The following is a 27949-nucleotide window of genomic DNA, read 5'->3' as shown; positions in this document are numbered from 1 at the left end:
ATTCAGGAAAAATGTGCTGAAAAAGAAAACTGAGTGTCTGTATCAGACTGTAATATGCAAATTCAAGACACAAACTGTTTCTGGCTTTCACAGTGTAGAAGCCTACTGAAGGATATGTATAGAGTGGGAGAAAACACATCTAATCCTGGGGCTAAGGAAAGATGGTGAGTTCTGCAGCTCAGAAACTATAACTGTGGTCCCACATGCCTGCAAAAATAAGCGAAGTCTGCTAAAACATTACCCTGAGGGGTGAGGGGGAATCAAAGGCTTCTACTGGAAAAATCAAAATCTTACATTCATAATATTTTGTTGCATTTAATTTCAACTATATTTTAAGAAAAAACAGCTACCAAATTCCTTCAGCAATTATTGATTGAATCAAGCTTCTACAATATTTATAGATTTCTGCCATAGAATGACAGTTTCACCTTTGCCATCCTTAAATTAGTTTAGAATAATGCCCGACTTCTATTATCTGTTATATGTAAAAGCATTTCTGCTATTTGATGTGTCACCTAAAAATACAGAAGATATTTCTGATGTAACAAGAAAATCCCCTAACAAATTGCACAGTTAAAGTTGATTGTATTCCTGAATTACAAGGCATGAAAAGACTAAGCATCTAAAAAATAGAAAATAAAAATCTACTTTCTTTAATATCTGTTTTGAGAACCTCATAATAAGTTTAAAAAAAAGAACAGATTCACATGTACTTAGAGTTTTATGTTTGAAATCAAATATTTCTGAATGCTAGATTAAAATTGGACTTTGAAGCTTTTGTTTTATACCTAACTGAAATGGTTGCAATTTTATGTGCAAAAGAATGAAAACAGAAGGGTCTTGCTTACAAAAGGGAGGATTCTGGTAATTTTGAGATTAAAAAAAAAAATAAATAAATCTGTCTTGGAGTAGCTTTACTACATTAAAAAAAAAGAGCAGCATCCTGTCCTTGGAATAGACTAAGGCAACTGGGCCCCATTTTTCATTCCCCAGGGAGGTGTCCTAGCTCAGACAGTGTCCTGTGCAGCCCTGTGCTTGCTTCACTCTCCAAACTCTGAAATATTCAGGATTGCCACACATGGAACTGAATTAACTTGAGGCATCATTGTAGCACTGGTGTCCAGTGTAAGAGCCCATTAGGCACATTAAATGGTGAAAAGAGAACAGCTCTCAATATCAGCTGTCCAAGCACTATCTGCATGCCCAGCCTTAGGGTTGCATTTATTATCTGTTGAGTTTTAACCAAGCTACTCTCTTCTAAGACACCTGGAAGAGTTAATACCATAAGCTTGAATTTCTGGGCTTATGCAGTTTTCAGACTAGTTTTAAAGGAGAACTCTTGTGTGAAAAAATTAAGGAGCTTTATTGGCACACACACAAAATGGACTAGTACATATATTAAGAGGATTAATTACACCAAGATTTATGCACGGACTCATTATCATCAATGCACAGAGATGTTTCCAAAATTAACAAAAAGGAAGGATTACGCTTTAGAGGCAATGGGGGGGGAAGTCAAACATCAAGGAGACTAAACTCCTCAAACAATGAACCACAAGTGAGCAGGAGGCTGCTTACCTTCCACACACGAGGGCTGGGCCCGTGTTGTCCCAGCCACCTGCCCCGGGAAGCAGGAACACTTCACTGTCTGGGATCGCTCCTCGATCCGGTTCTTATTGCAGCAACGGTGCACGGCCACAACCTCACATGTCCCCTGCTTGACCTGGTGCTGGCCTAATAAATGTAGAGACAAGTGATGGAGAGCAAAACAAAACATCAGCATGTAAAGGAAGAGACACTTCATACAGTCCTGCGAGGTACTCAATCTCCCCAGTGTCAGCTTAAATCCCAGAAAGACAAAGAGGCAAAGCACCTTGTAGGATCTGGCTCGTTCCCTGAGTTTATCCTATTCTTACTAACAAAGATTAGTTCATCATAAATCAATTTTTCAGTCTATCTTCCCTGGCCTTTACGGAGCCACGGGGAGAAAAGGAAGTTGGAGTAGTCAACTAGATAGGAAGAAAAGACACGCAGACAGAAGAAACTCTTCCTTCCTTTGGCTTCCTGTCTTCCATTAGGTTTGATACTCAATTCTTTCACTTCATAGATGGACACAATGGACATGATAATGTTTAATGCAGGAGAGAGTTATATTAAATAGTAGGGAAACTTTCCAACACAACATGTGAGTACTGCCTGTTGCTTGCAGACAACAAGAACAAGCTAGGCTGAAAAGCTGCCATGGGCAGTCAAGTCCTGTCAAAAAAGAAAAGGAAAAAATCACACCCAAACTATACGGATTTCCCAAGTTCCCTTCTAGATCATTCTGAATAAACCTGTGATAAATGTTCTATAAATATTCTAAATATTCTATGCTCTTGAGTGCATTTCCTCACAATTCGCTGTCCCTTATTTCTCTGAGGTTATTTTCCCCTTCCTCTCTTTTCCTTGCTCTTGCCTTCACATCTGACCTCACTGCTCCTTGCACCTGACCCTTTTCTTCCACTGCCAAACTTACTCTGTGTCCTGCCTAAAACCCTTCCTCAGAAACTTCACAAACCCCTCTCCTCTTTGCATAAGTCATTTCCACATCCTCAGTTCCCTGAACAGCCTTCAAGTGCTTCATCTTGCATTTGTCTTGTCTTATTTAGAGCAGAGCCTTGGAAGGCTCTTATCTGTGTTTGTAAAGCACCTTGTAAATTAACAGCACTACAGAACAGGGGGAGTTATTTCATAAGTGAGCTAGACAGAGAGACAAGGCTGAGAATAATAAAAATAGTCACCATCAAAGCAATACAGGTTCCTGATATGAGAAGAGACAACAGCACAGTTATTGGTGTAGGTGTGGCTGATATCAAAGGCACAGAGACTGAGGAAAGGCAGGGGAAAGGGAGAGCACTCTTCAGGAACAGACTTTTTTTTGGTTTCTGGATTTTTTTTCTTTTTTACAAAATCTGTTACTAATGTCAGACAGAGTTTATTGGCAGACCTAATATCAATATCATAATAAACATGGAAAAAATGAAAAAAAGCTACTAGTCCCTTGGACAGCAGCTTCTCTGTAAGTCAATATGGAAAACAAATACACAGAAGACAAGGTAAATTGGCCACTTCATTCCAAATTATGGTTCCACAAAACACTTCACATGACAATGCCTGGAGTTAATAAGGTGGCATGGGGTTCTGACAGAAAAGATTTTGTAAAATGAGGTTGTTAATTTAAGAGTATATTTATTTAATTATCTGTGTATTAGATCTACAGCCTGAGTCAAAACTCTTTGGAGTAAACAGAAAAAACTTCCATTGGTTTCCTACAGTGCTTACTGTGGTGGTCTCTGCATTCACTGGAGTCAACAACAAAATTTCTATTGACTTCAGGAGAGCAAGGTCATTTTGGACTGTCTCTTGAGAAGGTGATTTTATAAGGGAGGGGAAAAAAAGCAAAAATTTTTAACTGCCCAGGCCACATATTTGTGTTTGCCATGTATCTCATCTGAAAGACCAAGTGGCCAGGTCTTCATTTTAATTGAAGTCATTAGTCACCAGATATCAGATGCCAAGATAAAAGCCTTTTTTCCAGAAGGTACATCATAAGGATGGACTAGATCCAGCTCCAACACTCAGCATGTAGCTGCAAGAATGTCTGTTTTCAAGCTCAAATTCTGCTTCCCTCAGGTGAAGAGTCCTGTTAAGCCAATACCAAAAGAAATCAAACAGGTTGGCCCTGAGCATACAGTCCCAAAAACCTGGGGCTCTCTTTCAATCATGTTGTTTGAATTTTAAAGCAGTGACAGCTCTGCCCTGAAGTACCAGGAGCCAACAGACACACTGCTGTTTGCAGAAGGCAAGATTAAGTTCCCTCATGAATGCACCCTTTGGTTTAGTAGCTGTTTTGCTGTCACTTATTCATGCTTTGCAGCTACACAGGCAGGTGAGGGGAGGTGTCCCCTCTTCATCTGCTGGCAGAGGTGGGGTGCTAAGGTTTGAAAGCACCCACAGGAAGACAGAGCTCTCCTCCCTTGTCCCTAGTGCACAGCTCTTAAGGAGTAGAACACTAAAGGAACTAAAAAGCCACAGACATCTGCATGCATCATTTGCATTAATTGGATTGCCCTTGTAATAGTCTTTCCCCTCCTACATGTTCTCATCAATATTTCCTCCTGCTTGTTCACACATATCCTAACACTTTTTATTCTGCTGAACACCATACACATTTCTTAATATTCAGACACATCTGTGAACAGGTGCTGAACAAGTGCTGAGGGTAAATGTGGTGGCTTCTGGTCCTGTTTTTGTCAGTGTTCAGCAGCCTTGAGGATAAGCACTCCCATTTGCAGAGTGGCTTTTACATTTAAGAAAACTCACAGAATATCTTAACCAACCATCAGCTCAGTTCTATTCCTGCCCATATCCACTGAAGCCTGTTGTATCTGCATTCAGGTGCCCAAAGGCAGCAAAAAGAAGGTATATAAGAATACTCTCCTGCATGTTTTAATATTCATCTTGCACTAAATAAACCTTCATCTCAGGTTTAAAGTACATTTAATGTACAGCTGAAAGTGTACTGACAGAAACACTCAAGAACAGCCTTACAGTGTATTATAACTCAGGGAGTCCCTGGAAGCCAAGACATTTGAGGAGCAAGGGCTGAAGAGTTTTTAAAATATGAAGATCACAGTAAGTGAATTCTACACCAGACACATCAAGAAAGCCATTTCAGGGAGAACTGCAGTGAGAGAATGGGACAAAGCCAGTCTGTGGAGAGCAAAGCCCATAAATTCATAGCTCATCACCTGTAAACCTATTCAGATCTGCAACTTTAGGGCTGTCAATATTTGCAGTTGAAATTCAGTTACACCATCACGTTTAAATAAGAAAAATCTCCAAAGAGAGCTACATTCTATCAGCAACACTACCAGAGAAAGGTTCCTGTCATGGAACACCTCCCAAATATCAAGGACAGAACATCTGCCAGCCAGGCACTGCAGAGGATGGGGAATGAGTGTTGGAAACTGTGGGGATCTGGGTTACCTCTGACCAGGAGTTTGGCACATGTGTTGTTATCCATATCCCAATTTCTGTACAGCTTAGCTTCCCTAGAAATACCAGTGTTATTCAAGTTCACTAAGGACACTTTCCCTCTCTCTCCATAAAGGGCACAGACATAATGGGACAGGACTTCCTAATGGAAGCCACCTCCAGGACACTCCCTGCTATGAATTTTCCTGCCTTCCATTATGAGATATCTACAGATAACAACAGGCCTCAGGTGCCCAAGTCCAGAATGCCTCTTAGTGACCTCAAGGAGTGGTCAAATGAAGGTTCTGTGACCAATTCTTTGTTATTTGTAGGCTTTTCAGCCCAGAAGGATGTACTGTGCAGAGCTGTGAGACAACCCCCAGAGTACTCAGAGCACACAGCCATCATCTCTGAAGAATAAGAGAGTTCAAGCCAGGAGGTTATTAGGCTTTCACATTACAAGCCAGCACAAGTGTTGTGAGTAGAGTTGACTCAATAATCACCATTGAACTGCTTATTCTCAGTTTAATACTTTTTTTCAACTAACATACAAGACAAGGCAGTATTTTCACTTTCTTCCTACAAGTCAGAGGGCAGATACTCAATTAAAGGTTCTAAAACTCTTTGAAATGCTCAAATGAAAAGAGGGAAATACAATTATTGTTAATAAAATATCAAACATCATAGTGTCGTGCTTCAAAACTACAAGGAACTTATCAAAGAAAGAGGAAGGCTTTCAGAAGGTTGTTAACCAATTCCGTCCACATCCATTTCGTCTCTGTGACTAACCCTAATCACTCCCAAGGAGTGCTGTTTCAATGCAATATACATGCAGGCAGCATGCCTCAATCAGAAATTCTGAACAACCTCCTCTTTTTCTACTTTCTTGGCTAAGAAACATAAGGAAAAGAGAGATTTAAAGGGAATTTTTATCTCTGTTTCATAAGCTGCCACCTCTGAGGAAGACAGCAACTGTACTGTGGAGAGCAGCACATCTAGGGAGTAGGACAATATGAGCCCAGCTTAGCACATTCCTTAGAAAGCCTCAAAACCAATGAGATTGGTCTGCACAAAATCAACCGCATCATTTATTTAAAGGGTAAGAGGATGGCTGTCAATAGGAAGATGAACAGCTTTGGAACCAAACATTGCAGACAACATTAAGAGAAACACTGATGCTGTTTGGAAGAGGAAGGCACTCTGAAATGTTGGTGCCAGTTCATCATCTGTTCTCCCTTCATTTCATGCTGGTTTTTGCTTACAAATATGTGAACTTGCAGAAGCACACACCAAAAGGCAAATATTGTTAGAAAAACACATATATTAATGGAAATAACATTTGCTATTTTTCCTATTATTTACCAAACATATTTACAAGACCCTCTCCAGCTCACAGGGTGCTTTGGGTTTTTTTTTGGGGGGGGGGGGAGCAGAGAAGGGGTGTTTCTAAAGATAAAAACTCTTCTCAAGAGAAGAAGCTAGAAGTCATTGAGGGGTAAAATTAACACACCATCTTCTAGGCTGAGAATTTCATCAGAGCTTTTCTCTACTACCATTCCATCAGAGACTGGATTTTTTTCAGTTTCGCATTCGTGTCACAAGGTTCTGACTTAGGTGTTCTTCCTCCTCAAGGATATAGAGTAGATTTAGATAGATAGATACATATACATACATACACTTTCTCATAAATTGTCTCTGCATATAGAAATCAGTCCAATGTCACTTTTAAAGTTTAACTTTTCAACTTGTTGGCAGTAAGAGACTGCTCAGAGATAGTCCAGAACTGCCATGAAAGCCCAGTTCAACTGCTCTAGAAATAAACAGACAAGAAATATCTTCCCATAACCACCTGCCCATGATAGAAGGCAAAGTCAGATGTAACACACACACCAAAATAAAAAAAAAAAAAAGGGAGCAAGGAATCCAGTTCACTATTCATTACTCTCACAATCATCAAATACACAGCAGTATTGTGATACGTAGAGCCAGTATCTGTAGCAAAAAAAGCAAGCAAAGATACAACAGTCTTCCAGATGAAGGAACAGGGGTTGATGCTTCCACAACATGCAGGTTTTAAACCAGACTTTCTTTCTCATAGGCCATAAAGTTACAGCTTTTGTTCCAATCAAGACAGTTGGGCTTCATCTCTTGCAGAAAGCAGGAGTGTGGTATGTGCAAAATCACAATCAGCATCTGAACTGAGGAACCTGGGAACCAGCCCTGAACCACTTTAACTTGTGCAGGGTGAGAAGTGACACCTGAGGTAAAAAACAACTCTCAAAACAAGCAGCTAATTAGGGAGGAACCCTGGGGGTACAGTAGATATAGCTGTATATTTGAAAAAAGGTGAATGACCCCAAACACTGATAATGAGACCCAAAGAGTTAATAAAATCAAAAGCATAACCCTTCAGAGCAGGTGGAAGAACCTGCTGACACAGCTGCAGAGAACCATGTAACAGTGAATTCTTTGGTGAGTGTCAGAGGTCACATCCATATGGAGATTAAAATCCCCTGGAATAAGTAGCATAGGTGACCTTAGATCAGACACAAGCACTGAGACTTCTCCAAGGGATGAAGCATTAAATCTAAGCAGTCAATAAATCAAAACAGCTGAGAAGGTGCTGTAAATAGGAAAGGGAGGAGGAAAAAGCTGCTGCAAATGGAAAGGTGGATGAAGGGTGACCTGGAAGCAAAAACAAATTAAAACATGAGTGTCTCTACCCGCCAGAGTGCTACACTGAAGCCAATCAATAAGGAGTGCCTTTCAGCTGGGCAGCAATATTCATCCTGGTTCAAGCACACATATCACTTGTACAAATGAAATCTAAGAGCCTGAAACTTCATAACACACCTCAGACTGAAGCAGAGCTAATAATTTTCTGGGGGGAACTTTCCGCTGTGTGGCTGTTTTAGGCGAGGCAGAGAAGAAAATACCAAGGAAAGATTTGGTTTTCAATCATAACTTGTAGCAAATGAGCCACACTGTGCTCTGTAATATAGAAGTATTTCCCATGTGTCCCATTAACATTCACTCTCGCTATTACATGCGGACCACTGTTTTTCTCTCATTTATTCCTTCCTCCACAAATTTATCATGAGAGAAAGGGAAAAAGAATGAAACTATTCTCTAGAGAGATTTCTGCTTGCCTGAAGAAAGCAGGTGTACACACATCCATACAGGCCAGGCTTACAGCTACTCACCAGTTTGTAAGCAAAAATTAAATTTTCTGCCTCAATTGTGAGAGCTGTTGGCCTCTAAAAACAGGGCTGTTCTTGCCATAGGAAAGCAAAAATAGCATACTTGGGACCACAAACTGGGAAAGACTGTCCCATCCACATCAGTAATGAAGCCATTCTGACCAAAATGTCACTAATGCAGCCCTTGAAGGCACCAGGATTTCACTGTCCCCGGAGCCTGCTGCCATTGGCAGCTGCTCTCTACAGCCAAGATCAGAACTGTGCTTGTACAGCTTATTACTGCTCATCTAAGGCATGTCAGAAGTTCATTTAATAGTACAATAATCTTTAGGAAACTAAAAAAAAAAAAAAAGAGACATAAAAACTTTTAAGTCTGTCTCTGGCATGCAACAAAATATATTTTGAAGATTGGGCCTTGTGCCTTTCCAAGCATTCCTCCATCACCTGAAATACCTAATGATCATTTTGGGCTTAATTGTGTAAAACAAACATTTGTAATCTACTAAATACCAGAGGTACTTTTAACCCAGTTCAAGGTCATTCATCAGACTAGAATGGTATTTGTTTAGAGAATATGAAACACTAATTGTCATCTTAGCCATTAGGCTCTGCAGATTAAGTAAATGGAAGATGCCAGAAAACAAAGTAGATGTCTGGGAAAGAAGCATTCTCTTAATTTCAAGTGAAAATTGAATCTGTATTCCCATGTCCGAGTAGAATCAGTAAAACTAGGGAGGGCAGCCAAGGAAATGTTCCATTTCAGTGCTCAAAACAGCTCACATTTACAAGGTACAAAGAACTTCTGCTTTTTCTGGGTTTGATTTTTTAATACAAAGGTGTGTTTCCCTCCTTAAATTAAATTAATGTTGTTGGACTGTAAAGTAATAGGACTGCACCTGAATTTGGCAGTTAGAGGTAGGCAAATAAATTCATTAGTTAACCCTCATTTGAGAATCTGCTCCGGAAAGATACAGACATAACCACAGTCATTAAATGTCGTGGTTTATGAAAGTTCTTCTGGTTGTCCTGTTTGAGTCTTAATTTAAAAGACTGACTTTGGCAGTCAGTCTCTTTACACTAATTGCTCTGTGTTTATTAAAATTATACAGCACCATTTGCTGCTACTGGAAGAACTGTCTTTTGCAAAAACCAGAACCAGCAGACAAGGCTGTGAATTTGAATGATAGATTTCACTGCCGAAGTGAGATGAAATTTCCATGCAATAGGCAAATCAGGCAAAGGGAATTTTGAGGAACATTACATGCAATCAGATCAGCTGATGCACTGGGCACCAGGCCATCAGCTCCTCTGCTGGTCTTTAATCCCTGGAAAAAACCCTATGTCTTGATCACCACTGATTAATTGTTTTCAAACTTTGTCTCATTTTACATCAGGTTTTATGCACCTATAATGATTATCTTGGGTTTATCTAATGGAAAACTCAAGGAAAGTATCACAGCAGTGCAAGTATAAGATCCAGCTGCCAGTTAAGCAATAACAGGTCATAAAACTAAATTGCACAAATGCATTTTTAATTCTGAGTGGCATGAGGACTTTTAAGTGGTTTCAGCATGTGCAGACTGTATCCAACCTGGCTGAACAGTTAATTGAACTTAAGGTATTTTAACTACTGTATCCGTAAGTGCAAAACATAAGTGAGGTTTCCAGAATGTCAGACATTTTTTTAGTCAGCATTGTTGAATGATGATGATATACAGAAAAAAAGAACACTGCAGAGTGCCACCACTTTATGCTATGCTGTAACAGTGAAAGAGACCATAAATATATATAAAATATAGTCACAATGAAATAAAGTGAAAATCAGAACCTAGTAACAGTTTCCCATAGGCCCACATTTAGACTCATGACCCTGACTTACACTGGTAATGACAGAATAATGATTTAAAAGGTCAGAATTCAGAAGTTGTGAGGGTCTGCACGTTTCCTGTTTCATACTGATGACTCTCTGTCAAAGCTTCACCGTTAATACTTCTTTTTCTTTTCAAGATTCTGCAGATCTCTTGAGCCTCTCAACTTTCGATTTTTCATCTTCTTTACCTAAGAATAAAGGTTCAAGTCTAAAATTTTAACATTTCAGTTGCAAAGAAAAATCCCAGAGAGGTGCAGTTCAAAGAGCCAAATCTGGACATCTGTGCTCAATAACTGGGTGCAAACATAAGTGGGTGCTGCCAAAACACACATACTATACTGGTCCTTCATCACATTTCCTCCATGTTATGTGTATTATTAACCCTATGATCCTATACAGCAAAAGCTGGTTTTATGGTCAGTGTATGGCTTGTTCTACACAAATTTACCTTTTTTCATTTGGTGACTAGCGACAGTAAAGATATTTCACCCAAGCTTACAATGTGAGTTGCTATCAAAAAGCTGTATGAAGCAGTAAAAGCAGAGTGCTAACAGGCCCTTCTCAGAAAGGGAAGAACTATATGTTAAAACATTCCTTTCCTGCTCCACACATCCCCTTCCAAGCAAGCAGGAACCCAACTCTTCTTCCATTCCTATTAAAACTGACAGTCCTGAACTGTGATTAGGGAGATTTTCCATCTTAATTCAGCTTGAAGTGAAAAGTTAAAATATAACTTCAAAACGGTACAGAAGCCACTGTATCCTGTAATTTGTACAGGAGGAACAAACTGGAGAGTAACATCAAAAGCCTCCCTCCATACCATGCCATAGCTTTGACAGAGACTACAACTCTGGGAGAAAGTCTGACAGTCTGATCCTCAAATCTTATTCAATCCTTACTGTCATCACTCAGAGGACAAAGAAGGCTCTTGACTCTTGTAGATTATTGTATTTGGAAGGGGGGTTTTCTACCATGAGATGGAAATTTGCTCCCCGATATCTGAGCACATTTATTTCATAATGTAGCAGCTGCAATAATAGCATTTCTTTACACCTGTACATAACCAGACAGACACTGGCTTTGCTCCAGGACACTTGACAAAGCATATTTAGAGTGGAGGCTCAAAGGAGGTAGAATTGAAGGGGAAGTCTCAAATTCCCAAGGGCTTTTAAATGTCCATCCAGTTCTTATGTTGACAATGAAATCTACTTTAAATCAATGGAAATAAGATGTTTAAATAGCAGGAAGAGTCTTGGATACCTTTCTAGGTGTTTGGGGGGGGGGGAAGTCAGGCAGAAAAGAGGACTCACTTCATTCACCACAGAAGAGAGGGATTGCTCTTTTATCAGGAAGACTTGTCACAGCTGCAGAAGTGGTGTAGAGAAATTGTCCCTCGAATGTACCCCAGCCAGCTTGTCAGATTTGACAAACTTTTATTCTTACCAGAAAACAACAGGCTTCCTCACCTGGTGAATTTTCCCTTGGCCCTAATGAGACTATCAGCAAACGCAGAGATGAATTAGAATAGTCATTAAGGAGCCAGAGCATAAAAAATGAGCCACAGGAAAGGTCAGAGCAACGAGGGTGAATGAAGAAGAGCACGTGCCCTGTCACAACCACTGCAGATGTGAAGGAAACAACCAGGGGAGAGAAGCAGATGTTCCTGTTAAAGCTGTGCAAATTTGATGGCTGCTTTCAAGGATAATGGAGCAGCCATAGGTGGCAGGAGAGGGCATGCCATTAACTTACACAGTGCTGGTTAGGCTCCCCCAAGAGCCATTGACTTTAACAGCAATGTTCCACCATCTCCCCTGTCTGAGAAAGTTTAAAGGTGACCTGGTACAGTTGTCATTAGTTCCACTCTTTCCACAAAGATGGCATTCTAATTTAAACAGTTGGATTCTCTCTCTTGGAGTCCTTACATTACAAAGCAGAACTTCTAATGGGTTTCTTCTGATCCTATTCTCAAAAAAAATTTCAAATCAACAATTCATGCTGGTTTTTTTTTTACTTTTAAAAACTGTGCTGACTTTAACTCCTTGAAAAACAATTTCTGCTAGAGTGGTTGGCTTCTCTTGATCTCAAAACACACATTGCCTCACTTGCAAGATAAACTGTCAGAATGGTAACTGGTTTTGAAAATCCATGGACATTATGAGATTATACATAGTGTCCTTTTGGTACTTTCTTCAGCTCAATGTCTCACCAAGGACTTGGCAGGGAGAACCAACAGGCATTGTTTGTGATAGCTGTCCTACAGAGCAGCAGCTTCATAAAGGCACATTCCTCTGCAGGACTCCTTGCTTAGAGGTCCTGAGAACCCAAGAAAAGGTCAGATTAATCTGTAGTGAACCACAGCAGTGGGAATCAGTGACAACTGCATTGGTGCCGCTGTTGACAATGAGCTGTGAGGTCCTTCAGTCTGTACAAGACACTCACTGGACAGGCCATGGAAGAAGACTTCCCTTCCACCCATGCCTGTTCAACTCAGGCTATTTTCAGAGCTTCCTAGGACACTGTGTGTGGTTGGACTGCCTCCCTCACACTGTCCTTCGAGCCTGTAAACATCAGCTCCCACCAGCCTCTCCTTTAAACGTGAACTACTGCACTGCCTCCCTCTGCTGCCCTCCCTGCAGTGCCCACAGCAGGCAGAGGACTCGTGTCTGACAGCACCATCAGTGCCCAGCAGGCAGCTCTCAGCAGCAGAGAAACTGGCCAGAGTCACATTAATCTTACTCAGTCAGCACAATACAAGGAACAGCAGAAATTGTCTCATATCTAGATAGGAGAGAAGGAGACAGCTAGAGAGAAAATCACACCCATAGCAATTTTTCTTTGGTGGATATGTACTTACTAACAACTCTGAGATCTCCAGCTAATTTCAAACTAAGCACCTGTCTGATGGCACTTCCGAACACCACCAGGCAGAACTGGATTAGGAACAATGACCTTGAGGTAAAAGGCTCTGTATCTCATTACTAATCCATCGAGGCTTCCTGATCTTTTGTGATTGCATCTTGTAATTACCTACAAGTGCCTCTTTTGAGCACAAGAAATTACAAGAGTTTCTTTATAGTGACTATCCACCTTCTGAGCATGCAAACCTGACCATTTGAGATCAAACAACATAATTAATGAATTGTTTTCTGCACTACCACTTCCACAAAGAGAACTCAATTGTCAGCACACTGACAGTCCTAGCTAGACCAGTTTAATACTACCTTGGCAAACAGAACTTTTGAGGAAAATAATTCACCCACTTGAACTGCCATGCCTTAACTTCTTTAATGAAATAGTCTGAGTCTTGTAATGTAAAAAGATCTACATTTCTACATTAATAAAAATATGAGTTTTGCTTTAAAAATTATTATAAAATTCTATTGTTAGGGAACAGGCATGGTTGTATTCAGCATGAAAAACAAATGGCTTTTCAAAAGTCTTTTCTCACTTTATATATGATTTATTGCATGCAAGCTTTCTGTTTAAATAATTCTAACAAAATCTTTTACTTCTATATTACATGTGAAATTTGTAATAATTTTAATTGCAGTCTCCAACAAGTTGCTTTTGAGAATGCAAAAATGGCAGTATAGAAGGTAAAGGAAAATTTCCCTTTATTTTTGGGCAAAGGTTAAGGGAGAGATAAAAAAGGTGGAAGACTTAAAGGATTCTAAAGTTAGTATAAAAAGTTATTTTGTTTAAAACAAGAAAATACAGTCAAAGATACATTCTGCTGTGAATCACCGGCCGTGATATGGCAAGATGTATCTAGGATGAACATTCTAATTCATTCTGAAATTGGTGGCAGATGGCCTGAGGTTATCATAAATATGTACACTTTGGAAATAGCCTTAGCTGAGAAGGTATCCAGCTTCAGCAACATAACCCCAGAGGAGTTCACTTACAAACATGAAAGCGGGTTTCTCAATATCGTATTCCAAGCATTCTGTGCTCTGAGAAGCTCAAAATAATGATCTGTCTTTAATCACAACTCAAAACTACACAGCAACTAGATCAGTTTGCTGATAGTCACCATGTTCATAATTTGATCTGGTCATGTATAGAGTATTCCTAACTCCAAGTTACACAAAGCACTGCTTTACAAGGCTCAGCACCAGAGAGAATTAGACCTTCAGATATTAAAACCATCCAACAACTCACTTAAGATATCCTGCTTTTACTGAAGGAAATTTGACATGCAAGTTTCCTAAAAAAGCAGGGAAGTACCAGAACACACATCCATTCCTGGCACCTACAGTTCCACATGGGGTGACTAAATGACACATTTCAGCGTCACCTTTTCCTCAGGGACTATTTTTACTTTAACACATCCTAGAGGCAAGAGCTGAACAACTAAACCATCACAAGGATGCAATTTCCCCAGGTACCATGACAACTCCAATGAAGGTAAAATCTATGTGAGAGTCCCTGAGCCACACGTTCTGCATTGGCTGAGGATGGGACACTTGAAGAAAAGTGTGACAGTCATAGAAACTTCAAATCATAGAACAGTTTGGATTGGAAGGGACCTTAAAGATCATCTCATTCCAACCCACCTATCATGGGCAGGGACAGCTTCCACTATTCCAGGTTGCTCCAAGCCCCATCCAACCTGGCCTTGAACACTTCCAGGGATGGAGCAACAACAGCTTCTCTGGGCAACCTTTTCCAGTGCCTCACCTCCTTCACAGAAAAGAATTTCATCCTAATATCCAATCCAAACCTACTCTCTGTCAATTTGAAGCCATTTCCTGCCACTACATGCCCTTGTAAATAGTCTCTCTCCATATTTCTCACAGGCTCCCTTCAAGTCCTCACGAGGATTTCTCTGCTGCCTCTCCACAAAGCCCACTCAGGCCACAGCACACAGTGTTCTGATGGACCCAGCTGGCAAATGATTCCCACCAGAAAAACCTGGAGAAGCTTTCAAGTATGGCTGCCAACCTGCAACAATTCAGCACCTGAAGGACTTAACCACTGTATTAAGTATAAATTTCACTCCCTTCCTGAGCTTTAGGTGTAAATGCCTTAAATGTCAAGTACCTCAGATATCAATAGTGAAAATCTCAGCCCACCAACCTCCAAAGGCTGCCCTTTTTCCCCTCTTCTTGAAATCTATTCAGCCTGGGAGGTGGGGTGGATTTGTTCCCAAGATGCCCTGGCTCCACATTCATTCTTTCACACAGGCAAGGCATTGAGAGCACTGAATTGCCACCTGTGGGTATCTTTTACAATCGAATGAACAGCAGGGTGTGTCGAAAGAAGAACTCAGCTCCCTTCCTACTGAGAACTATTTCCTTTTTCACCTTGTGCTCATTAAATTTCACTAACTATTAGACATGAAATCAGATGTGTTATTTGGCAACAAACCTGACATCCACTTGCAATGGCCTAGAAAAAACAGCATCATTTATCTCCTTCAGGAATGCATTTCGCACTCTGAGATTAAAAGGTGCAGCCTCTGGAAAATCATAACTTGTTTTTCCTTTTTTTATTTATTTTAAATAATTGACATTAGGAACTTTAGTAATATATATTGTCATTTAAAGCACTGAAATTGGGTAAGAGAGAATAGATTTCTAATGTTCCTGTCAGTTCAAACCAGAGGATTTTTTTTTTGATTAACTTTTTGCATGTCCACCAAATTTCAGTAAAAATTCCAGTAGAGAAGAGGGGAAATCTGTTAATCTAGACACTATAAAGCCTTATAATACTACAGTGAAAAAAACAGACATATTTGTGCATGAACCATCTTGTCAAAATTGGGAGTACTTTCTTTAAAGGAATTTCTCACCTAGTATTTCTCCTTCCTAGTATTATGAGGACAGTGTTATGACTGATCATGATTCCCTGCTTAAAGCACAGCTGAGTTTCAGATGAGAGGTGGATGGCAATTACTGGGATGAATAGATTCTATATTAGAGATTAAACATGCTGCCAGTCTAACACATTCTCCTTTGTCAGATTTCAAGTAATTTTAAGCATTTGGATAGAGGTGGATTATTAGGTAGTTTATGTCTTAAGGCACACAGGCCATTTATAGGGACTCACTGTTATATGTAGAAAACAGCTTTGTTTGCAGGATTCTCTGAATGGCTTGCCCAGATACCTTCACACTACAAAGCTGATGCTTTTACTGGAGCTGAACAGGGTCTGTTTTTCTCAGCTGCCACCTCAGACCATGCAACAACACAGAAAGTGATGAATTAAAATCTTGAAAGAAGAGCCTGTAGCAGGGGATGACCAGTTTCCAGCTACAGGCAGAGAGAACACAGAACCCAATTTCTTTTCATAAGCAATCAGGCCTTGGGTGTAAAAGTAAACACAACATGGTTTATGTCTTGTCTTCACCAGTTCTGAACTGAGACAGGCAATTAGGCAAAATGAGAATGGATTGAGTGAAACAATTTGTTATTTGTTTATTATACACTAACACCTGATAGAGACTCCACAGAAACAAAATCCCTTCCTGGAGGTCTTTGCCTTTCCTTATAACTCATCACCCTAGAGACTACAGATAGCACTGATGCTATTTTAATCCACTAAGCTGCCTTTGCTCAGCTATGTGGCAAGTCTTATGAAACTCTGCTCTGTACAAGGCAAAATCTTCTCTCTCCTGGTAAAAAGTCCTGGAACTTGAAGGTCTGAATCTATAGCAAGCGAGACTATGGCAAAATGACTAGTCATAATAGTAGTGCAGGATAATGCCTTCTATTCCCAAATTTTAGGTTTTGCTGTACTGTACTAGTGCACATCCAGCAGCTCTTGTCACCAATAATTACTATCCCACAGCAACTACACAAAAGTACTCACCAATTAACTAATTTCATTTTGACGGTTTTAGAAGCAGAAGAGGAGAAATATTGATGTCTCCGAAGCACAGTCAGCAGCTGACACGCGTCTTCTCTCTATCCAAGGGAGCTGCTGTCAAATGAATTGCTTAAAAAGGTGTTTGAGGTGGTTCTATGGAACACAGCAAGGATGCATTGCAGAGCCTTCTGCAAGTATTAATTCTTGTGGCGCTATTAAGATTGGCACAAATGAAAAATACTCCTTGGTGGCAAGAAATGACAACTTGAGAAAAGTACTATTTATAGATGGCCAGTATCTTAAAGGCTGAATAAATTTTGAGAATAGAAATTGCCTCTAAAAAAATAAAGCAAATCTTGACTTTTTCAGCAATATGCACTAAATATTTAATAAGGGATCCTGGAGCTCAGGAAGGTTTAAGACACTGTGTTAGAATATTGAACTAATAAGCTCCTCCAGTAAGCCTCTAAATACGTATAGTTAAACACTACCTAGTTTATTTTAATTATTTAACACAGAGACTGAAGGAGGTTAATGCGACCCAGCGGACTTGTTTATGTTGAAAACTATTGCCTCTCCTTACTCAAAAATCTGCATGCTGAGCTGCATCATAGCACAGAGCTACCAGGGAGCAATAAGGAATAGAGGTTTACAGCTGCTTGCAAATGTCCATATGATAGTGTTTGCACCAGGGCCGTGACTGCATGGAGGCACAGCACATAAAGAAAGTCAGGCCCACTGATTTTATTTACATCACTTGGAAAACCAATACATTGAAGTTAGAGGTATAGCTGAGAACACCCTTGATGACGGGGGATATTGCTGGTTTTCCAAAACTTAGTTTTAGAAATATAAAAATCCCCATCATTTACCATTCAGCTCACAAGTCCTAACTGCTATTGGTCCTTTTCTCCCTTCAGACCATGGATGACATGTCACTTGGATCTTCAGCCTTGTCCTCCGGCTAAGACAGCAGAGAAAGCAGCCTTCACTAAGCCACTGAAAACAAAGAAATAACCCAAACCACTCCGAAAAACCCAAAGGACAGAGGATAGTTTCCAAATAATAATGAGATAAAACCAGTTTTGCAGTGTTCCTCATCAGCTCAAAAAGAGAGAGGTGAGGGAAAGGTGTAACCACTCATGGCCCCACCAAGGCAGGAGGGAATAATCCAATTTTAAGCAATGCCAACTAAGACCAAATGTATTTACCTGGACACCTCTTCTTTAAAAAGACTGAAAGCTAGACGTGCATAAGTAAAAAAGGATGTGAGCGTCATTTTAACTGGGTTCCTTGTTTATCAAAAGACATCTTATTCAAAAACATTTGTTCTCCTCTGTCCTCAGGAACACCAGCACAAGATGAGGCTTATATTCCTTCTCAAACTGCACATCTCATGCACAGCATAATGTGCCAATGAACAATATGAGTTAGCTCTGCAACATCTCCATTTCAGAGCAATGCTCAGAGACATCATTTTGATCCTACAGTCTGGTATTTATACAACAAAGGTTGGTAAAGACTAAGATGAAAAGCCACTGAGAGCAGAAGTCATAGGACTCGGAGGATAAGCTGGCAGAAGGAATGTTCTGGAGTTCACTGTGCTAATGGAGTTATATGCGCTCAGAAGGGAACAAATAATGAAAATTTTGCATGTGTGTTTCCTAGAAACAAAGAATATGCTGTGCTAGAGCAATCCTATCAGCAGTCCACTGCTCTGCCAGTGGAGATCTGCTGGCTTAAGACTGCAGAATCCTGCCCAAAGGAATGATTAGCACCTACTTCAGCTTCTCAAGAGACCAGCCCTGGCACCTTGACCCTTTGCCATTCAGTCTCTCTTGCCACCACTGTCACCTTCTTTGAGGTTATAAACATGAAGGACCATGTCTGCCCTTTGTTTCTAACTCAGTGCTCTGCCCGAGTGAAAGGTGTGATATTTCTAAACCTTTCTGAGATCCGGGTGCCTAAATTCCACAGCCACTCAATTTCCAGCATTTAAATGAAGTTGGGTTTTGTGCTTCAGAGCTTTGCCTTCTAGAAAAACAAAACTTCATGAAAATTACTGGTTTCACAGTAAAAACCTGATTTTCGAACAAAGCTGAGGTAAAATGATTCCAAAACCTCCGAGTGAGATCAACATCACCTTCAATCACCTAAAATCTCAATACAGGGGAAATCAGCAGGGCAGAAACAAAGATGGAAGTTCATCCACACAAAAAGAACATTTAAAGATAATTAGTGATTCAAATGTTTTATCTGAGAATGAACCCAGGGGGCACCAGAGTCTTTTTTACCCTCAGTCCTGAATAAAAATAGCACATTTAAGTCTTAATTTTGTTGGCTTATTTTTCCTTTTCTGCAAGATTTTCATTAGTGCTTTCCTTTAAAGGTCTCCCAAGACTCAGTTATGTGCCTGGAGAGCTTTTAAAGGAAAAGAGCTTACTCGCTTGGCATCTCTTTCCAGCCCCTCTTAGCTCTAATTACAAGGTACAGATTAAAAAGACAAATTAGTTTTATCATTGCCTCCTTGGCCTTTTGGAAAGGAAAAAAACCCCAAAACATAAACAAAATCCAAAAGAAAACAAAAATCAGTGAAGCTTCCAACCTTAGGTAAAATATTGAAGTCAGCAGCTTGTACTGGGAGGGGGGCTGGGAGAGGGGGGGAAGAAAAGATGAAATCCAATTTACAAAAAAATTTCAGTACAAAGCTCACATGCCTTGTGGCAGCCTTGCTTGAGTACAAAGTTGTGCAGCATCCAGGTGACATAATTAGGTCACTGGGGGCAAGGCTTCTTAGAACTATTACATAAAGAAATCCATAAAATTTCTCAAATTAGACTTCCTCCAGGTTTCAAGGAGGTTCAGAACAGCAACTCTGCAAGCAACATGGAGTAAGTCCTTCTTAGCAACACAGAGCATTGCAGTTGTATGATCTGGCTGACTAGTTACTATCCTGTTCTCAGTTTGCAATTATTTATGGGACCCTGCTAAATGTACTTTATAACTTTGGCACTGAACATAATAAAAAATTAAAGAGATGCAATAGGTGGACTACTATTGGTGTTTCCCTGTCATTTCAGGATGAGGAGAGGCATTGCTCATAAAATAAAAGTGGCGAATAAGAGTTGGACTTCCCAGATAGGATTTTCACAAGTGTCTAAAAGAGGACACAGAAGCACTGAAAACAGTGACTTTTCCTGCTTGGCATTTGTTGATGATGTTTAGTGGATGATATTTCAAATGGATGATACCTAATAACGAAAATCAAAAGGAACTGAAACCAAATGGACACCCACACGTGAGAATAGCAAGGGTTGTGCCGGGAGGGACAGACTCCAGTTTTGGGATCACAGTTCACACTGACAAGAGCTTCTGCTGGCCCAGAAGTCTCAAAAAGTTATTAGGTAGTCAGTTAGAGGGACTGTGAAATAATGTCTGTCCTGCTCCTTGAGTACTTTAAGTCCTTCAGGGTTAAGAAGTGTTTGAAATGCAAGATGTGCACATGGTTCCCCTTTTGGAAAGAACAGCAATTAAAGAGTCTCAGTAAGGACAGAAATCCTCAGCCATCTCCCATTCTCTGCAACAATCCCAGTTCCATTTACTCTCAAGCATTTCAAAATTAATTCAGAACATGCTGGACTATTGGATTGACAAATATCATGATATACAAGAGCAAACTGAAATGGAACTGGCTAACTAAAGAGGAAGGAAGGAACAGCTTGCTTCAGACAAAAAACAAAGCATGGTTCTTTTCACCTATAGTTACTCCCAGTACTTGGAACAAGACATCAGCATAGGGATATACTTAACAGGAGCCTTGCTACACAGTATTACAATGATGTAAATCATCTCTTTGTTATACTGTATCATTTCATATTGAATGTACAGGACCAAATCCCAGTATACTTCTGTGCTGTGCCCTTAAAACTTCCAAACTCCCCTAAAACTCCCCAATTTCATACAGATTATTTCATGTGCCTGCCAGCTGGAGATGTGCTGTCCTCTCCATGGATCTTCCATCATCTGTCACCTGGAGCATACACAGCACACTCCCACAGGGCCAGTCACAGACCTAAATTAATAATGCTAATCAACTGCCTTTCCTGAATGGCACAATTCACCCTAACTAGAGGATCTCTTTATTTTAAAAAAAATTTCCTTCAAAGCAATTTTTTCTTTAGGCTTTTAAGACAACCAGATAAATTCAACAGCTGGGACAGTCCTGTAAATCAAACAGCCCCAATTCCCATAGCCCTGCATCAGATAATACATTCAGCCCATGCACATGGCTGGCATTGATAAGTTCAAAACAGGTTTGTGTCACTGTATCTGCAAGCAAGTTCAGAAAGGGTGAACAAGTTGCCAAAATCTTGTTTTACTCCAAGATTAAGGGCTGTAACAGAGGTCAAGCCTGTACCAGCTCCAAGCTTGTATTTTTCTCCATAGAGAAATTTTCTTTATTATCTCCACATCCTTGCCTAGCACCATCAATAAGACCTGTGGCTGGGATTAAGTCTCTTCTATGTATCCAAAAGGAACTACTGTGGAATTACTGTTAATAATACAGTGACAGGGTGTCACTGCTACAGAACTTATAGGTCCTGCTGCTCTGTTGTCATCTCTTATTTCCTGCTTGCAATAAACAGTGCCATCTTGATTGTACCTACTTAATGCCATATTCACTCCCTATTAAATACAAGTATTTCCTCTTAAACTTAGAGCCACCTCCAAAGAAAGGAGGTGTGATATTTCCTAAAATACATCTTGCTGTCATTTCAGCTACAGTATTTACTAATAGCCAAGAACAACCAAAAAGAATGTATTGACTCTCAACATTTAGTTGCAAGAGACCAGATGTTAAAAAATTAAAAAGCTCTGTTCTGTTGACTGAAGTTCAGGCTCTACCTAGACACCCAAAAAAGTTACCATCATTAGAATTTTTGTGGGACTTTCATGCTGCAGAGCCCTGTGACTGTACGGATCTCTTTTCTCTTACTCTACAGACTCTACACACAAACAGCTGAAAAATACAGCACTGACACTGGGGTGAACTGCCCACACTTTCATCCTAAAGGATTGTTAGCCTTGGAGGTGAGCTGGATCCCACTTAAATGCTGGCACACATATAAACTATTGCAGGTCTGAGCACTCAGCATAAAATCATGAAATTTAGTTATGAAACATTTGCTTATTATGTACCTCCATGTTGTAAAGGTAGAACGCTACACAAGATGTTGTTACAAATTTCAAGTAACATAATTTACATTTTAAATAGACTCAAAAAATCAGATACTGCTTCAAGTAACATGAGGAATGCAAGACTGCTCAAGGTCAAACCTAATTACAAGTTGATGAGGATCATTTTTTAGGCAGTAGGAAATTAAATTATTTGTCCATGCTATCCAGCAGTAAATACCTGCCTGTTTTAATTGCTGTTGATAGAGCCTAATAAAACTTGGAAAGCAAATGCTCATGCCCAGTTTCATTTCCCTTTCCAGGTAAAGTTCTGCCTGAAATCAGTGAGCTGAGCTGGTCATATCTGCAGTGTGACCCACACCAGGTCCAGGAGCACATCACCTACTCACTGCCTGACCTCACCCTGGCTCTTTGAAGATGTGGAACAGCAACACGTGTTCTTGGACTCTGAGAAAAGGAAACTGGAGACCAAGCTGCGCCTCTCCTGGAAACACAGAGGTAAATAACAGAAGATTAAGCAGAGAGAAAGTCACGTGAAAAGCTGGGAGAATATGTTCTAACTTAGACAGTCCCACTACTCAGGCAGAAAAGGAATCCGTGGCTGTGTTCTGCTGCTGCCATCCAGTGGGGCGGCTGAGCAGAGAGCACTTGAGCAGAGATCGATGGCTAACGAGGGCTGAGGTGAGGCACTGTCAGATTGATGCTCATTCTGCACCTTGCTGTCAATGCCATCTGAGACAAAAGTTTTCAGAGAAAGTAAAATAAAGCAGGTGCTGAACAAGAAGTCGTTGTAACAGTCTGCTCCTTCTGGGTGAGGACAAAAGAGGCACCTGCACTCCAGCTTTTTCCTGGTGCTGACTGTGAAATCCCTCTATGGACTTGATCTGCTTCGATCTCTGCAGCTGTTTAGCTGTTTTAAGATGCTGGAGCTGACAGAGGAATAGTTACACAGAGCCCTGTAACATGCAGGATCTCAGCTTGTACCAGTACAGATTTAAAGTCTTCAAATCTAGAAATTTCATTGCAGTTAAAATGGAAGTTCAGCAACCACCTTGAATACACACATTTGAAAAATCCGCTAATCTGCCATGATAGGTATCTAAATATCTTGTTAAATCTGGCTTTAAAAGCCTGTATCTGCTTTGTTTCAGTACTTGGGAGCTCAGAATATAAATGTGTAGAGCAAAATGAGACTGATACTCTATCTACTTAGCATTCCCTCACAGATAACAGAGGGGCTCAGAATTTGTAAATGATAGCATAACATTTTCATTATCAACATCATTACTTGGCGGATGATGAAGCAGAGGCAGTGACAACAATTTAAAGCCAACTCAGATTGTCAAGGTGCAGTTTACAGGGCAATTTATGAAGAAGATAAATTTCTGATGCTAATAGGACTCTACAGCAAGACATCAATAGGCAAGAACTCCTCCAAATCAAGGAGAATGGGAGGGAAGCAGGGGGAAGTGGGTTGACTTGAGACTAGGAGATAGGAAAAGACAAAGCTTTCCTCAGCAGTTTAGCTGCACAATCAGCACTCTGCTTTGTGAGACTGTGAGATGCTGATGAGAATGACTCTTGTTTCTCTATGTCTGTATTTTTCATACCTTCATATTTACTGTAAAATTACTACAAGCAACATAAAATGATAACTTTTAAGTTAATCCATTTTTAATCTATCTTTAAATCCCACTACACAGAGTTCTCCCAAGAAGCAGCAGTGGTGCAGCAGTCAACAAAGAAGGGGATGATGCTTTTCTTTGGTGTATGAGAGACAGAAGCAAACTGTGGCCCAACAAACATCACTTACCAATACTTGACACTCAAGTACACCATTGACAGAATGGAAAAATCGTAATTCATGTTTCATCTGGTTTGACTAGTGAGCCTCACTTTGCTTATCTTGTGATTTGTGTGGCACTTGGAAAGCCTGACATGCTGTGTCTTCCTTGCACAGTTAACCTTCCTGAAAAGCAGGATCAGAATCCTTCCACCCTATAGCAAGGCCTGGATTCTATGAATAATATTCTACTGGAATCACAGGCAAAACTTAGAGCTGTCCTGTGATTACACAGTATACATTGTCCCAGGCACCAAGTCAGCTTTTACTGAGAATCTGCAAGTGTACCTGCCTTTATTTTCTGCCATGTGTTTAGTTGAGCTCTGAGCAAAAGACCAAGCCCAGGACACTCTCAGTGCTTAATTTCAGAAGGACTAATTTAGGATAGTTACCTTTCGTGGGTAAACAGTTGTCCCTGATTTGCCTCTATACCAAAGCACAAAAAGCCCGTTTACCTGTTAAAAAGGTTAAGTGTTGCACTAAAGGTTTAGTAATTTGCATGCAAACACAAACATTGCATAGACAAGACTTGCATAGCACCTAACATGAAGAATAATCTGAGACTTTGCACATTTCTACCAGGTTACTGCTAAACTGCATTTTAAGCTTTAACACTTGTTTGATTACAGGAGAGAAGACTTGACTGGAAACGTACAGTACATTATTTAATCTCTGATTCTAATCAAGAGGTTATGTAATCATTAGCACAGACCTATTTATCTTCCTCTCATTTCATCATTCAGTAATTTAAATGTTATTTTTGAATTTCAATTGGCTTATCAAGTGCTCAGTGACATCATGAGAAACTGTCTCCACTGAAAGTGATTTCTGACTTTCTTCTTCCTTGAAGATTGTCATGTCCTGTTCACTCCATCAATCATCCCTATGTTATCTTCCTTTCACAAAGCAGATAGCTGAAGTCATCAGATTTATGCAAAAAGCAGTCAGTAGCTCTCATTAACCTAGAGAGAACTTTGCAATTGGATGCTCTTCTTGACACACACTCTTACTGAAGCACAGTGTGTTTTGTGCTGTTTTATTTTTATATTCATCAATTCTTTGTTTAATGCTTTATTTGTAGTATCTTATAACATCAATGACTCCTCCTCTGCTGGAGGTCAGTACAGGCTGCCCCTCCACTCCAGACACCTTGGTGTTACCTGGGCTTTTCATGAAACGAGGATCAGCTGATTCATACACAATGACTGTACTATCACATCACTCACCTGAGACAGAAGGATCCCCCATCCCCACAGGCAAGTGGCACAGTTCTTAGTGGACACACTGATATAAGAGCAGTGGCAATTAGAAATATCCACTGTCTCAGTACAACCCTCTGCTGATGCTGTCACAAACCAGACCTCTTTCCATTGTTTGTCCACTGACCACATTTATCATTACACATCTTGCAGTTTTCCCTTGATCAAGGAATGACCTCGTTAATACTATTTATTACCTAACAGATCTCAGAATGAAAGCTCATGTCATAGCTCATTAAAAAAAGAAAAAATACAGTGAGCAAAAGCTGACAACTGTAAGAATAAATGCCATTCCTTTGCACTGCTTTTTGACCAACTCAGCTGACAGACTCTGGACCAAGAGACACTGGAAATAATTTCGGGAAGGAGCTTACCAGTCACTTGTCAGCTCTGAGAGGTGTGTACCTTTGCTGTAGCTGCCAGCACGGTGCAATGATGGTATTTAAGTACTGCTCTGTGTTGTTTGCATAAATAGTAGCCCAGCCAACAAGTCCCAGGCAAGGCAATCTAAATATGGCCTCTGGCTCTGTTCTGCAACCGAGTCCAATTTGCTCCCAAGACACGGAAACATTCACCATGCACACGTGTTTCAGCCCCCGTCTGTTAAATGTGAACGATCACACTTCTCTTGTAAAGCAGCTCATGTTGCTGAAGAAACACCTTGTATTGCTTTGGTTTCAGCGAGTCTGGCTGCCAAAGGAGTTACTCCAGCATATATCACATTCAGACTGGGAATCTGGGGGCAAAGACCCTTTTGGTTTTTTTGAGAGGCAATACAGAGAGAATGCTGAATCACCTGATAAACTGGTCATTCTGCAGCCATAGTTCTTTTTAATGTCATTTTGATGCAGTTCTTGTTTCAGCACAAAGAAAAATGGAAATGATTTTGCAAAAACCCCTACTCAGGTCTTGGTTTTGATCCAGAATTCAGTTAATCCAAATCCCTTGATACTGGGGAAGGGTCAGGAAAATGCTTTGCATAGTCACTGCTGGATTAGATTTGTTCCCCCAGAAGAAGACGTTTTTTCAGAGTAAACTCTCATTTCTCTCTAGCTTGGCACAAACTACCATGTGATACAGTCTGATAAAAGGATGTTTCACTACATTAGCATAGGAGACTTATTTGTCAGTTGTAGACTAATTATCTTGGCTCCTTGTTTGGGGACTGTAGCATCCCTTGCAGTAAATTACATTTTGCTGAGGGCAGCAATTTTTTTTTTTTGTATTTCCAGTAATAATAATGTCTGGTGCAGGGAGAAATATAAAACATCTGTTACAGTATTCCCAACTGAAATGTCAAAATAGGGCTTTTCCCTACACAGTTCAAACAACCACAAAAATCCGAGCATAGTTCTGATAGTAGATTTTACTGTGTTCCCTCCTCATTTCTGAAACTTTGGAAGAAGAACAAAATCTGAAAAATTAACTCAATACAGTAAATTATTAAACTCTATTATCAGCAGGCACTTCCAGAACCAGACAACTCATCTGAACACGCAGTCAAGCAAGTGACAGTCCCAAAAGACAACTTCCAGAGCAATCAGGCTTCTTTTTTAAGCAAGATGCACTTAGATACTCTGAAAATAAAATTATCAGTTACATTTTTTTTCCTTGGTAACCCAATAGTACCAACTCCAACAGGGTGCATGAAGAGAACAGAGGGGATCTCTTTCTACATTCAAACTCTTTTAGATGAGAAATTTCAGTTGATTGAGTTTGGAGGGGGGTTTTTTTGTTTTGGTTTATTTTTTCCAATTGGAGGAATACCAACATCTGCTGAAAGGACTCAATAGACAGAAATCTTTAGCATATTCAAAGTTGGTGCCAGACATTCATGTTGCTGTGGTGAGTTATGCCAATTGACATAATTTTCACTTTTTTAAATTATATTTTGACTTGGGTTTAATATTTTCATTAAATTATATTTTCTAAAGACAATCTAAGTAAGTAGCAAATGTCAGTGATGACATGTAGTTTTAAGATCTTCCTTCTTATACCCTCTCAGGAGGGCACCTTCTCAACATGGCAAGCCAGAAGAAAACAGGCACCATTCCTTTGGACAAGTTATTTATTGTGCCTCACTCAAAAATGAGGCAGGGAGAGTGTTTGCACAACTATTGCTTATTCATGAAGTGCAATAATCTGGTTCCATAACTTTCAGTCCCTCAATATACTTTTTAATATATCACCAGACAGTGCAACATATCAGTGGGATGGGGGGAAATGTGACAGAAAGCCTTGATACTTTGAAATTGTGTGTGGCATGTAGCATAGATAAAAGACATGTAAATACATATTTATAAGGAAAATAGGTATTTCCATACACTTTTTTAAGAGGTTTTGTCTTTCATTGTGCTGGACATTGAAGTAGGAAAAGCTCTGGGTCCATTTGGGTGCCTTACAAAGGTGATAGTTATGAGTGAGGGACTGTCACGCTGTTCCTCTCTCCCCTTTTGTGCTGTTTGTTGCTCAAAGATACTCACTCTCTAACCAAGAGGGGTAATGCCACCTTCAAGTCCTTGAACCCCCTCATCTTTGTGTCCCATCCAGGGACAATCCAGGGACAGCATGAAGCAAGAAGGACAGTGTGCTCCTTGTCAACTTTATTTCCTGCTATATAGAGGGAAATCTCCCAAGGGAAAAGGGAACTATAGAAGAAGGGATACAAGAGAGCACAAGAAATGCTGTAAGCTTTTGCACCCAACCTGAAAATGAGATGCACACAAAAGATTACCTTGACACATTTAGATTT

At 40.1% G+C, this 27949-nt stretch overlaps 1 protein-coding gene across 8 annotated transcripts in view; it reads right to left on the bottom strand.

Moving 5' to 3' along the window:
- Positions 1-27949, bottom strand: part of TAFA4 (TAFA chemokine like family member 4) — a 78100-nt gene that overhangs the window by 8301 nt on the left and 41850 nt on the right. For all 8 annotated transcript variants that reach the window (XM_064667222.1, XM_064667223.1, XM_064667227.1 and 5 more), the window contains one exon: positions 1579-1734. In XM_064667222.1, coding sequence (XP_064523292.1) covers positions 1579-1734 — 156 coding nt within the window. The remainder of the gene's footprint in view (positions 1-1578; positions 1735-27949) is intronic.

The sequence above is a fragment of the Pseudopipra pipra genome, chromosome 11, assembly GCF_036250125.1.
Source record: "Pseudopipra pipra isolate bDixPip1 chromosome 11, bDixPip1.hap1, whole genome shotgun sequence".
In the NCBI taxonomy this organism is placed as follows: Eukaryota; Metazoa; Chordata; class Aves; order Passeriformes; family Pipridae; genus Pseudopipra; species Pseudopipra pipra.
Note: the sequence above shows the minus strand (reverse complement) of the source record. Positions and strands in the feature narration are given on the sequence as shown.